The 14,435-nt window shown below is 42.4% G+C and overlaps 1 protein-coding gene across 2 annotated transcripts in view; it reads left to right on the forward strand.

Annotated features, from left to right (window-relative positions):
- The first annotated feature begins 2,122 nt into the window (after positions 1-2,122).
- LOC119944739 (mannosylglucosyl-3-phosphoglycerate phosphatase-like) overlaps positions 2,123-14,435 on the forward strand; it is a 32,933-nt gene continuing 20,620 nt past the window's right edge. For both annotated transcript variants that reach the window (XM_038765848.1, XM_038765849.1), the window contains exons 1-2: positions 2,123-2,308; positions 8,640-8,791. In XM_038765848.1, the coding sequence (XP_038621776.1) occupies positions 2,187-2,308; positions 8,640-8,791 (274 nt within the window). In that variant the 5' untranslated portion in view covers positions 2,123-2,186. The remainder of the gene's footprint in view (positions 2,309-8,639; positions 8,792-14,435) is intronic.

A 14,435-nucleotide genomic window follows, 5' to 3' on the forward strand; every position in this document is an offset into this window, starting at 1 on the left:
TGAATCATCATCATCATCATCAATCGTATTTATTGAGCGCTTACTGTGTGCAGAGCACAGTACTAAGCACTTGGGAAGTACAAGTTGGCAACATATAGAGACAGTCCCTACCCAATAGTGGGCTCACAGCCTAAAAGGGGGAGATTGAATGAATACCCCAGGGCTTAATACAGAGCCTGGCACACAGTAAATACTTAACAAATATCATAAAAAAAATGCATACATTCACAAGGACAACTGAAATGGTCCTTTGGTTACTGGAATGGAGGTGATAACAATCCAGATAATTGTGATAACCAGGTATAGATTAGAGATAAATTGGGTCCGACTTGAGCCGAAGATTTCAGATGGCACATGGACCCTGTCAAGGCTTGAGAAGGTCTGCACACAGTAAGTGCTCAATAAATATGATTGATTGATTGATTATTATTATTCTCTGTGCCTCAGTTCCCTCATCTGTAAAATGGTTAAGACTGTTTTAGTCCCTCGTGGGACAACCTGTTGACCTTGTATCTACCGCAGCGCTTAGAACAGTGGCTGGCACATCATAAGTGCTGAACAAATACCATTATTATATTATTATTGTTACCATTATTAATCTCTGTGCCCCAGTTCCCTCATCTGTAAAATGGGGTTAAGACTGTTTTAGTTCCACGTGGGACAACCTGGTGACCTTGTATCTACGGCAGTGCTCAGAACAGTGGCTGGCACACCGTAAGCACTGAACAAATACCATTATTATTATTATTATTAATAATGATCATTATTATCATTATTTTTCTCCATGCCTCAGTTCCTGCATCTGTAAAATGGGGTTAAGACTGTTTTAGTTCCACGTGGGACAACCTGTTGACCTTGTATCTATGGCAGCGCTCAGAACAGTGGCTGGCACATCATAAGCACTGAACAAATGCCATTATTATTATTATTATTATTATCATTATTATTATTATTCTCTGTGCCTCCGTTCCCTCATCTGTAAAATGGGGTTAAGACTGTTTTAGTTCCACGTGAGACAACCTGATGACCTTGTATCTACCGCAGTGCTTAGAAAAGTGGCTGGCACATCATAAGCGCTTAACAAATACCATTATTATTATGATTATGATTATTATTTTTCTCTGTGCCTCAGTTCCCTCAACTGTAAAATGGGGTTAAGACTGTTTTAGTTCCACGTGGGACAACTTGATGACCTTGTATCTACGGGAGCGCTCAGAACAGTGGCTTCCACCTTGTAAGCACTTAACAAATACCATTATTATCATTATTATTATTATTTTTCTCCGTGCCTCCGTTCCTTCATCTGTAAAACGGGGTTAAGACTCTTTTAGTTCCACGTGGGACAACCTGATGATCTTGTATCTACCGCAGCGCTTTGAACAGTGGCTGGCACCTCGTAAGCGCTTAACAAATACCATTATTATCATTATTATTATTATTTTTCTCCGTGCCTCCGTTCCCTCATCTGTAAAATGGGTTAAGACTGTTTTAGTTCCACGTGGGACAACCTGATGACCTTGTATCTACGGCAGCGCCCAGAACAGTGGCTGGCACATCATAAGCACTTAACAAAGTGCTATTATTACTATTATTATTCTCTTTGCCTCCGTTCCCTCATCCGTAAAATGGGGTTAAGACTGTTTTAGTTCCACGTGGGACAACCTGATGACCTTGTATCTACCGCAGCACTTAGAACAGTGGCTGGCACCTCGTAAGCGCTTAACAAATACCATTATTATCATTATTATCATTATTTTTCTCCGTGCCTCCGTTCCCTCATCTGTAAAATGGGGTTAATCAATCAATCAATCAATCAATCAATCGTATTTATTGAGAGCTTACTGTGTGCAGAGCACTGTACTAAGACTGTTAAGACTGTTAAGACTGTTTTAGTTCCACGTGGGACAACCTGATGACCTCGTATCTACGGCAGCGCTCTGAACAGTAAGCGCTGAACAAAATGCCATTATTATTATCATCATCATCATTATTTTTGTACGGTGGGCAGCGTTCCGGGATTTTCCGTTGACATCCCAACGGCCCTCATCTCCCTTCCCGGCCGTTGTCCCCCCCGCCCGGAGGGAGGCCCACGTGCCGACTGGGCCTCGCGCCTCAGGACTGGTCCTTGCGGGGGCCCTGTCCCCCCGTCCCCTGCCCCCTGATCATCCCAGGGGTGTCCTGGAAGGATGGAGGTGGACCCCCAGCCCAATCCCACCACCCCAGGCCCGGACGACCTCGTCGTCCTACATTTCAATGATGTGTACGAAGTGGAGTCGAGGAGCGAGGAGCCCGTGGGAGGAGCTGCTAGGTACAGGGCCCAAGGAAGACCACCCCCCTTCCCACCTCCCCCAGCCCCCCACTCCCCTCCCCTCTCCCCACCAAGAAGACTCAGCGGGAAACTGAATATATATATATATATATAATATATGTGTATATATATGCATATACATAGTATACATACTGAGTATATATATGTATATATATCCTGTATATATGTATATATGTTTGTACATATTTATTACTCTATTTATTTGTTTTACTTGTACATATCTATTCTATTTATTTTATTTTGTTAGTATGTTTGGTTTTGTTCTCTGTCTCCCCCTTCTAGACTGTGAGCCCACTGTTGGGTAGGGACTGTCTCTATATGTTGCCAACTTGTACTTCCCAAGCGCTTAGTACAGTAAGCGCTCAATAAATACGATTGATTGATTGATTGATTGATTGAAACTGAGGTCTTCAAACTGACCCGACAGGACTTGATGAGGTTTTAACATGACCCCTTCTAGACTGTGAGCCCGCTGTTGGGTAGGGGCCGTCTCTAGATGTTGCCAACTTGGGCTTCCCAAGCGCTTAGTCCAGTGCTCTGCACACGGTAAGCGCTCGATAAATACGATTGAATGAATGAATTATTATTGTTACTATTATTCATTCGTTGGTTCAATCGTATTTATCGAGCGCTTACCGTGTGCAGAGCACTGGACTAAGCGCTTGGGGGGTCAAACCAGTTGAAAATAGGCCTGTCCAGCGTAAGTCAGAATGAATGGTCACCCTGGGGTGAGGGCCAACTAACCAAAAAGACTGAAGGGCCCTGTGGGCAGGCAAATGACTGAATTGAATATTGAAAAGCAATAAGAGGGGCAAGGACCCACTCCAACTAACCAAAAAGACTGAAGGGCCCTGTGGGCAGGCAAATGACTGAATTGAATATTGAAAAGCAACGAGAGAGACAAAGACCCACTCCAGTTTTCTGATTCATTAATTCATTCAATCGTATTTATTGAGTGCTTACAGTGTGCAGAGCACTGTACTAAGCGCTTGGGAAGTCCAAGTTGGCAACATATAGAGACAGTCCCTAACCAACAGTGGGCTCACAGTCTAGAAGGGGGAGATGGACAACAAAACAAAGCATATTAACAAAATGAAATAAATAGAATAAATATGTACAAATAAAATAAAAAGAGTAATAAATACATACAAACATATATACAGGTGCTGTGGGGAGGGGAAGGAGGTAAGCCGGGAGGGATGGGGAGGGGACCCTATATTATCATTATTATTGTTACTATCATTCATTGGTTCAATCGTATTTATTGAGTGCTTACTGTGTGCAGAGCACTGGACTAAGCACTTGGGGGGTCAAACCAGTTGAAAATAGGCCTGTCCAGTGTAAATCAGAATGAATGGTCACCCTGGGCTGGGGGCCAACTAACCACAAAGACTGAAGGGCCCTCTGGGCAGGCAAATGACTGAATTGAACATTGGAAAGCAACGAGAGGGGCAAAGACCCACTCCAACTAACCAAAAAGACTGAAGGGCCCTGTGGGCAGGCAAATGACTGAATTGAATATTGAAAAGCAGTGAGAGGGGCGAAGACCCACTCCAGTTTTCTGATTCATTCATTCATTCAATCGTATTTATTGAGTGCTTGCAGTGTGCAGAGCACTGGACTAAGCGCTTGGGAAGTCCAAGTTGGCAACATCTAGAGACGGTCCCTTCCCAACAGCGGGCTCACAGTCTAGAAGGGGCAGACGGACAGCAAAACAAAACATATTAACAAAATAAAATAAATAGAATAAATATGTACAAATAAAATAAATAGAGTAATAAATACTTACAAACATATACACAGGTGCTGTGGGGAGGGGAAGAGGTAAGCTGTGGGGGATAGGGAGGGGACCCTATATTATCATCATTATTGTTACTATTATTCATTCATTCATTCAATTGTATTTATTGAGCGCTTACTGTGTGCAGAGCACTGGACTAAGAGCTTGGGAAGTCCAAGTTGGCAACATCTAGAGACGGTCTCTATCCAACAGCGGGATCACAGTCAAGAAGTGGGAGATGGACAGCAAAACAAAACATATGAACAAAATAAAATAAATAGAATAAATATGTAAAAATAGAATGAATAGAGTAATAAATATTTACAAACATATATACAGGTGCTGTGGGGAGGGGAAGGAGGTAAGGCGGGAGGAGGGGGAGGGGGAGGAGAGGGAGAGGAAGGAGGAGGCTCAGTCTGAGAAGGCCTCCTGGAGGAGGTGAGCTCTCAGTAGGGCTTTATCATTATGATGATGTGCCGTTGAATCATTTCCGATTCATAGCGACTCTGTCTCTCCGGAACGTCAATCAATCAATCAATCAATCGTATTTCTTGAGCACTTACTGTGTGCAGAGCACTGTACTAAGCGCTTGGGAAGTACAAGTTGGCAACATATAGAGACAGTCCCTACCCAGCAGTGGGCTCACAGTCTAGAAGGGGGAGACAGAGAACAAAACCAAACATATTAACAAAATAAAATAAATAGAATAGATATGTACAAGTAAAATAAATAGAGTAATAAATATGTACAAACTGCCAGAATCCATAAGGTTTCTAATGGATCTTCCGTTATTGTTTGTTATGGTCTCTAGCCATCGAGCTGGCACGTTTTCCCTGGAGAAATCAGTTAAAATGCATCACTCCCAAGTGACCAGGGCAGCAGCTCAGAGAAACGAGGAGGCCTTTTTTTGTTGTTGTTCTTTTTTTCCCCACTTTCCTACAGGAACCATCAGGTGTTAAGTACCTGGAGGCTGGCTAGCCAGGGTTTGGGGAGTATCTAGACTCTTGGGTTCCTCTCTTCTGCTTGGCTGCCTTCCTTTGGACCATCTCTACTCCTCCCACTCGATTAGAAAAAAAAAATCCAGGGGAAAAAGCCACCCTAAAGCACAAAAATGTGTTTTTCAGTATCTAGAACAGTGCTTTGCACATAGTAAGCTCTTAATAAATGCCATTATTATTATTATTATTATTTGGAGAAAGCATTGGGAAAAAAAAGCCAGGGGGAAAAAGCCACCCTATAACACAACTAGAGCATCTCCGGTGAACTCTCAGATCAAAAAAGGACTCTGGATTTCAATGTTTTTTTCAGTTTCTAGAATAGTGCTTTGCACATAGAAAGCGCTTAATAAATGCCATTATTATTATTATTATTTGGAGGAAGCATTGGAAAAAAGAATCCAGGGGGGGAAAAAGCCATTCTATAACACAAGTTGAGCATCTCCGGTAAACTCTCAGATCAAAAAAGGACTCTGGATTTCAATGTGTTTTTCAGTATCTAGAACAGTGCTTTGCACATAGTAAGCGCTTAATAAATGCCTTTATTATTATTATTATTTGGAGGAAGCATTGGAAAAAAATCTAGGGGGAAAAAGTCATTCTATAACACAACTAGAGCATCTCTGGTGAACTCTCAGATCAAAAAAGGACTCTGGATTTCAATGTGTTTTTCAGTATCTAGAACAGTGCTTTGCACATAGTAAGAGCTTAATAAATGCCATTATTATTATTATTATTATTTGGAGGAAGCATTGGAAAAAAATATCCAGGAGGAAAAAGCCATTCTATAACACAGCTAGAGCATCTCCGCTGAACTCTTAGATCAAAAAAGGACTCTGGATTTTGTGTGGATTTCAGTATTTGGAAGAAGCCCCTCCAAACTGCTTTGTACACTAAGCATTTTGGTGTCCACTCCAAACTTAAAGCTGTTTGGGGGAATGTGAAAATTGTTGGTTAGACATCCCTAGAAGACTCAAATTTCTGACCCATCGTTTACGGAGTGTCACAATTCGACTTGACTTTGTGCCGTTCAGCTTTACACAGGACCTGAGTGGGTGAAATGGGGTCCAAGTGAGAGCCCTGGAACAAGCAGCTCCTTAGCAAAATCAATCAATCAATCAATTGTATTTATTGAGCGCTTACTGTGTGCAGAGCACTGTACTAAGCACTTGGGAAGTACAAGTTGGCAACATATAGAGACGGTCCCTACCCAACAGTGGGCTCACAGTCTAGAAGGGGGAGACAGAGAACATATCAACCAAACATGTTAACAAAATAAAATAAATGGAATAGATATGTACAAGTAAAATAAATAAATAAATAGAGAAATATGTACAAACATATATACATATATATATACATATATATAAACTCAGTGGTGAGAGGGACAGGGTGGATTTTCCGAATGACCACAGCTGGTTTTTCTGAGGCAAGGGTTCAAATCCCGGCTCTGCCAATTGTCAGGTGTTTGACTCTGGGCAAGTCACTTCACTTCTCTGTGCCCCAGTTACCTCGTCTGGAAAATGGGGATTAAGACTGTGAGCCCCCCGTGGGACAACCTGATCACCTTGTAACCTCCCCAGTGCTTAGAACAGTGCTTTGCACATAGTAAGCGCTTAATAAATGCCATTAAAAAAAAAAAAAGGGAAGAGCCCGCCTATCTGTCCCGGGAGCTGAACTCTGTGCTCAGCACATAGCCCTAACCAGGGGCGAGATAGAAAATGTCCCCAGTGGAGACGGAAATTTCTCTCCTGGATTAGGAGATGGACGAGGCGCAGGCCCCTTTGGAGGTAGATCGTGGCATCTTGGATCTTTCCCAGATCCTCCCAGATCATTCCCCAGATCCTTGGGCTGATTCTGGCAGAAATTTGCCCCCGCTCTGATCCATTAATCAATCAATGGTATTTATTGAGCGCTTACTATGTGCAGAGCACTGTACTTGGGAGTGTACAACCCTCGATCTCTTTCCACCCTAAAGAGGCAGTCCAGGCTACTACTAATCTGCATCTAAGATGTCCCGGTCCCCACGCAATGTTTCTGGTGGCCCTGAAAGGCCTGGGTGGACCAACCACTAGCCAGCCCCTGGCCCATTCCCGCACATGTATTGTTGAGGGTGTATTGCGTCTGGGGGACCCTCATCCCTGCACCACCCCACATGAGAAGCAGCGTGGCTCAGTGGAAAGAGCCCGGGCTTGGGAATCAGAGGTCGTGGGTTCTAATCCCAGCTCTGCCATTTATCAGCTGTGTGACTTTGAGCAAGTCACTTAACTTCTCTGCGCCTTAGTTCCCTCATCTGGAAAATGGGGATTAAAACTATGAGCCCCATTTGGGACCACCTGATTATCTTGTATCTACCCAGTGCTTAGAACCATGCTGGGCACGTAGTAAACGCTTAACAAATACCAAATTACCAAGAGGGGTTAGTTTCGTGCCCCTACCCGACTCCTCGGAGGTAGAAGGGTCATACCTTTCTGATGGAGAATATCTGTTAATTGTCAGAGGCGCTTCCATCTGTCCAGCCATCCTGGTTGGTTTTCTTGGGCCCCAGAGGCCTGGAAAAGTGAGTGTGAGGAATACAACGTACCCTTGGCCACTCTAAACCAAGCGTAGTAAGAACAGCACAAGTACGATCACAATCGGAAGTGTTAGTTTTTGTGTATAAGGAAAACAGGTATGATCTTGAAAAGACACAGAAGCAGGAAATGGTAGCCTCAATTTAAACTCTTTTCAAAGGAAAATACATTCGGTTGATTAGGAAAATAATTTGTTGGTGATAGAAATTTAGTCCAGATTGAAACTGATTCTTAACTCATTATATCCCTAAACTTTAGTTTGATTTTATTGCACATAAAGTCAGAATTAGTTTTTCAGTGCAAATTTAGCCAGATTAATGATTGCCAACCATTTTGCCTTCCTGCCTAGACTGTTCACATTATCTTTTTCTTTTAACATTGAGCTCCAAAGAGTAAAAGCCTAGACTATTCACATTATCTTTTTCTTTTAACATTGAGCTCCAAAGAGTGAAAGCAGTATGCAAATCTAATAAATAATAAATTAATGTGTCAAAGGCTGGGAAAACACCACTTTTCATTAATTTTTTATGCTAAAGGTACAAAACAATATACCACATCTAAATTCCACCACGATTTGTGTGTATATATATATATATATGTGTGTGTGTGTGTATATATATATGTATATATATGATTTGTTTGTGTATATATAGTTATTGCTGTCTGTTTTTTTTTCAGAGTTCCTTCTTGAGACTGATTGAGTGGATGGCCTATTAGTAATGTTCATTCAATCGTATTTATTTTTAAATGTTGTATTTTATTTTTAAATTTCATATTATACTTTTAAAGTCATATTTAAAAATCGTATTTTTAAATGTCTTTGGTGTTTCTGCTAGTTCAGACAACAATCTTAAAGTAGAAAATATTTTTTGTTACATTATTAAAAGTTGCTTACTCACATGTCGTATTTCCTTCACTTTTTTAACCCAGTCAATTATATTGTTTATTTTTTCCTCTTATAGATTTGCCACAGCTGTAAAAAAGTTCACTTTCCTCAATCCACTTCTGATTTTCAGTGGAGACTGCTTAAATCCATCAGTATTAAGTTCAATAACAAAAGGCAAGCATATGATTCCTATTTTAAATGCTTTGGGAGTCCACTCTGCAGTCTTTGGTAAGTAAATCTTTTTTATTTGAAATTCACCTTGCCCTTGCTCTATCTGCTTATTTGGGTTAGATGGCTTCTTAGGCCTGAATTTTGCTCTGGTAAAAGATAGAATACAAGAGAAAGTTGAAACCGATGGTTAAAATAGAATTTTCATTTTTAAGCTGTCTTTGTAATCTATTTTACTCCTGCTCTTCATTAGCATGGATAAGTGAATGTTGTCTGTGGGATGTGGATAATTTCTGCTGAAATATCAGGAAAGAAGTCTGTGGAAAATCTAAGTCTAAGTCTACATAATACCGTAGCTTTGAAAATCCTGAATGTGGTCTGGAGTTTGCTTGGTCTGTCAGCCAATAATCAACATTAAGCATTATCCTGTCCCCTCACCTCTATAATAGTAGTGGTATTTATTAAGCGCTTTCTTGTGCAGAGCACTAGACTAAGTACTCAGAAAGAACACATTGCTGGGAATTAGATACCAGTCCCTGGCCTTCAAGGCTAAGAAATCTGTCATTATCTCCTCTCTTTCTCCACGTAGAACTCTCCATATAGTCCCTCTTCATGTGTCATCATGCCTTGTTTGGACTCCAGTGGTCCCTCCCATCCTTCGACATTTTTTTTTGATAGCATTTATTAATCGCTATGTGCAAAGCCCTGTTCTAAGCGCTGGAGCACTGTCCTTTCTACAATTCATTCATTCACTCAATCGTATTTATTGAGCACTTACTGTGTGCAGAGCACAGTACTAAGCGCTTGAGAAGTACAAGTTGGCAACATATAGAGATGGTCTCTACCCAATAACGGGCTCACAGTACCAAATTCAACTCTCTTGCCCAACCCTGTTCATGTCTCTGCCCCCACCAGTCCTCACAGATCCGCTTCCTCCACCCCTGTACCGTTGCGGCCTTATGGTTCAGGGTAGAAATCCAGTGCAATTCCACCACTTCAAATTCCCCCTGGCCTGCTATAATTCAGCTGTCTTTTCTGCGCAGCAACATTACTTTTCCTACCTTGTTGACTTCTACCACCCCCACTCAAACCCCTAATGACTTCAGCAATAGCCTTGCTGTGAATTTAGTGGTAAGCGCCCAGTTCTGAGAACTGGGTTCTAATCTCTGTTCTATTTCTGTCCCCCCTTTCTCATCCCCCCTACCTTGCAAGAAGGGATTTTTTATGGTATTTATTAAACACTTACTTTGTGTGACGCACTGTACTAAGCATTGGGGTAACTACAAGATAATCAGGTTGGACACAATCCCTGTCCTACATGGGGCTCACAGTCTTAATCTCTATTTTATAAATGGGGCCACTGAGGCAAAGAGAAGTTACCTTTCAAGAAGGGATTTTTTTATGGTATTTATTAAACACTTACTATGTGCCACGCACTGTACTAAGCACTGGGGTAACTACAAGATAATCAGGTTGGACACAATCCCTGTCCTACATGGGGCTCACAGTCTTAATTTCTATTTTATAAATGGGGCCACTGAAGCAGAGAGAAGTTACCTAACAAGAAGCGATTTTTTATGGTATTTATTAAAGACTTACTATGTGCCAAGCACTGTACTAAGCATTGGGGTAACTACAAGATAATCAGGTTGGACACAATCCCTGTCCTACATGGGGCTCACAGTCTTAATCTCCATTTTATAAATGGGGCCACTGAGGCAAAGAGAAGTTAAGTGACTAGCCCAAGGTCATACAACAGACAGATCATATAACAGCACTTTGCAAAATGCTCTGCCCACAGAAAGTGGTCAATAAATACCACTGATGAGTGATTGATAATAATAATAATAATAATGTCATTTATTAAGCACTTACTAGGTGCAAAGCACTGTTCTAAGCGCTGGAGAGGTTACAGGGTGATCAGGTTGTCCCACGGCGGGGGCTCTCAGTCTTAATCCCCATTTTACAGATGAGGTAATTAAGGCCCAGAGAAGTTAAGTGACTTGCCCAAAGTCACAAGCTGACAAGTGGCAGAGCTGGGATTTGAACCCGTGACCTCTGACTCCAAAGCCCTTGCTCTTTCCACTGAGCAACACTGCTTACAAAAATGGTTAAACGTCCAGTTGAATGTATTTGCTTGAAAGTGCAGAGTAGTAGTTGAAACTTCCCCAAGCCCTTTCCTCACCCTCTCAATGCCTTCATACTCTCATATCCTCTTTCTTTTCCTTCACATTTCCCTTTAAAAACGAGTCCACCTCTCATTCCCTAACTGTAGTTGGCCCATAAGACTCTGTTCTGGGGTCCTTACTTTGCTTGCTCAAGAGTCATTCTCTTGGGGAGCATATCCACTCGCATCATTTGAGCTACCGTTTCTTTGTGGGTGACTCCAAAGTCCATATCAAAAGCCCCAACATCTCTCCCACTGTGCAGTCTCACATTTCCTCTTGCTTCCTGGACAACTCACGGGTATCCCGCCAGCATCTTCAAAGTGAACATGTTTGAAATTGAACTCCTCATCTTAACTCCTAAATCCACTCCCCAGTCAGTGTTATTTACTGAGCATCTACTTCAGGAGAAGCATTGTTCTAAGAACTTGGGAGAGTAAAATAGAAACAAGAGACCCTATTCTTTTTTTTAATGATAGTTGTTAAGCTCTTACTATGTGCCAGACACTATACTAAATGCTGGTGTCTTGTATTGTCTTATGTTGTTGAGTGGTCTCCGACGCATGGTGACTCCGTGGACATATCTCTCCCAGAACACTCCACCTCCACCTGCAATCATTCTGGTAGTGGATCCAATGCGTTATCTTTCATTTCACTTCTTTCATTTCATTTCTTTCCTTCATTTCTTTCATTCATTCAATCGTATTTATTGAGCGCTTTCAATCAATCATATTTACTGAATGCTTACTGTGTGCAGAACACTGTACTAAGTAAGCACTTGGGAAAGTACAATAATAATAATAATAATAATGGCATTTGTTAAGAGCTTACTATGTGCAAAGCACTGTTCTAAACCCTGGGGAGGTTACAAGGTGATCAGGTTGTCCCACGGGGGGGCTCACAGTCTTAATCCCCATTTTCCAGATGAGGTAACTGAGGCACAGAGAAGTTAAGTGACTGGCCCAAAGTCACACAGCTGACAAGTGGCGGAGCTGGGATTAGAACCCACGACCTCTGACTCCCAAGCCCGTGCTCTTTCCACTGAGCCACGCTGCTTCTGTACAACAATAAACAGTGACAGTCCCTGCCCACAACAAACTTACAGTCTAGAAGTAAAAATATGGAAGTGGTTCACCACTGCCTTCTTCCGCGCAGTAAATTGAGCCTCTGCCCTCAAGTCTCTCCCGTGCTGCTGCTGCCCAGCACAGTTGAGTTTTTACTTGTAACAGATTGTCTTCCACTCACTAGCCACTGCCCAAGCTAGGAATCAATCAATCGTATTTATTGAGCGCTTACTGGGTGCAGAGCACTGTACTAAGCGCTTGGGAAGTACAAGTTATGGAATGGAACAGGTATGCCTCTGCTTGACTCTCCCTCCCATAACTGAGACTGGGAGAGCACTGGAAACTCTCCAGGTGCGATCCTGAGAGGGGAGAGCTGGGGTAGATACAAAATAATCAGATTGGATAGAGTCCCTGTCCCACATGGGCCTCACAGTTTAAACAGGAGTAGGATTTATTTCCCATTTTACAGATGAGGGAACTGAGGCACAGAGAAATTAAATAACTTGCCCGAGGTCACCCAGCAGACAAAGTGGCAGATCAGGAACGAGAACGTAGGTCCTCCAACTCCCAGGCCCATTCTGTTTCCACCAGACAATGCTGCTTTCCTCCCTCCAAAGAACTCACAATCCAATACAGACTACCATGCTGTTTTTATTTATTTACATTAATGCCTGTCTCCCCCTCTGGACTGTAAGCTCGTTATGTACAGCGCTTAGAACAGTGCTTTGCATAGTAAGCGCTTAATAAATGCCATCATCATCATCATCATTATGGGTGGGAAAAGTGTCTACGAACCCTGTTGTATTGTACTCTCCCAAGTGCTTACTTAGTACAATGTTTGACACACAGTAAGTGCTCAGTAAAAACCCTTGATATATGGGTTGAATAAGAGAGATGAGTCAAGGATAATTCCAAGGTTACAGACTTGTGAGATGGGTGTTTGTACAGATTTATTACTCTATTTATTTTACTTGTCCATATTTACTGTTCTATTTTTTTTGTTAATGGTGTGCGTCTAGCTTTATTTCTATTTATTCTGATGACTTGACACCTGTCCACATGTTTTGTTTTGTAGTCTGTCTCCCCTTCTACACTGTAAGCCCGTTGTTGAGAAGGGACCGTCTCTATATGTTGCCAACTTGTAGTCCCCAAGCGCTAAGTACAGTGCTCTGCACACAGTAAGCGCTCAATAAATATGATTGATTGAATGAATCAATGAATGAATGGGGGATGGTAGTGCTGTCTACAGTGATGGGAAAGTCAGGGTGGAGACAGGATTTGGGTGGGAAGATGAGGCGTTCTATTTTGGACGTGTTAAATTTGTGATGTCAGCAAGACATCCAAGTAGAGATGTCCTGAAAGCACGAGGAAATGTGACACTGCAGAGAAGGAGAGGGGTCAGGGCTGGAGAAGTATATTTGGGAATCATCCATATGGAGTTGGTAGTTGAAGCCGTGTGAGTAGATGGGGAATAGAAGGGGACCCAGAACTGAGCCTTGAGAGACTCCCATCGTTAGAGGGTGGGAGGCAGAGGACAAGCCCATGCAAAAGACTGAGAATAAGCTGTCAGACTGAGCCTTGAGAGACTCCCAAAGTTAGAAGGTGGGAGGCAGAGGACAAGCCTATGCAAGCGACTGAGAATAGGCTGCCAGAAAGATAAGAGAACCAGGAGAGGACAGTGTCAGTGAAGCCAAAGTTAGTTAATGCTTCCAGGAGAAGGGGCTGGTCCACAGGGCTGAAGTCAGCATGGAAAGTCGAGGAGATTAAAATGGAGTAGAGACTGTTGGATTTGGAAAGAAAGAGGTTATTGGTGACCTTTGAGAGGGAGCTTCTGTGGAGTGAAAGGGGCGGAAGCTGGATTAGAAGGGGTCAAGAAGAGAACTGAGGAGAGGAAGTGAAGGCAGCTGGTTTAGACAACTTGCTCAATCAATTTTGATGCTATTGATGCCTGTCTACTTAATAATAATAATGATGATGGTATTTGTTAAGTGCTTACTATGCGCAAAGCACTGGTCTAAGCGCCGGGGAGGTTACAAGGTGATCAGATTGTCTCACGGGGGGCTCTCAATTTTAATCCCCATTTTACAGATGAGGTAACTGAGGCACAGAAAAGTAAAGTGAATTGTCCAAAGTCACACAGCTGACATTTGGCGGAGTTGGGATTTGAACCCATGACCTCTGACTCCAAAGCCCAGGCTCTTTCCACTAAACCACGCTGCTTCTCTTGTTTTGTTCTGTCACCTGTCTTTCCCTTGTAGTCTGTGAGCTTGTTGGGTAGGGATTGTCTCTATCTGTTGCCGAATTGTACTTTCCAAGTGCTTAGTACAGTGCTCTGCACACAGTAAGCACTCAATAAATATGACTGAATGAATGAATGAGTTTGGAGGGAGATGAGGCAATTAACTGGAGGGAGCCATGGGATGGAGGGAGGGTTTTTTTTTTTAGGATAGGGTATACATAAGCTTATTTGAAAGT

Source organism: Tachyglossus aculeatus, chromosome 23 (genome assembly GCF_015852505.1).
Source record: "Tachyglossus aculeatus isolate mTacAcu1 chromosome 23, mTacAcu1.pri, whole genome shotgun sequence".
NCBI lineage: Eukaryota > Metazoa > Chordata > Mammalia > Monotremata > Tachyglossidae > Tachyglossus > Tachyglossus aculeatus.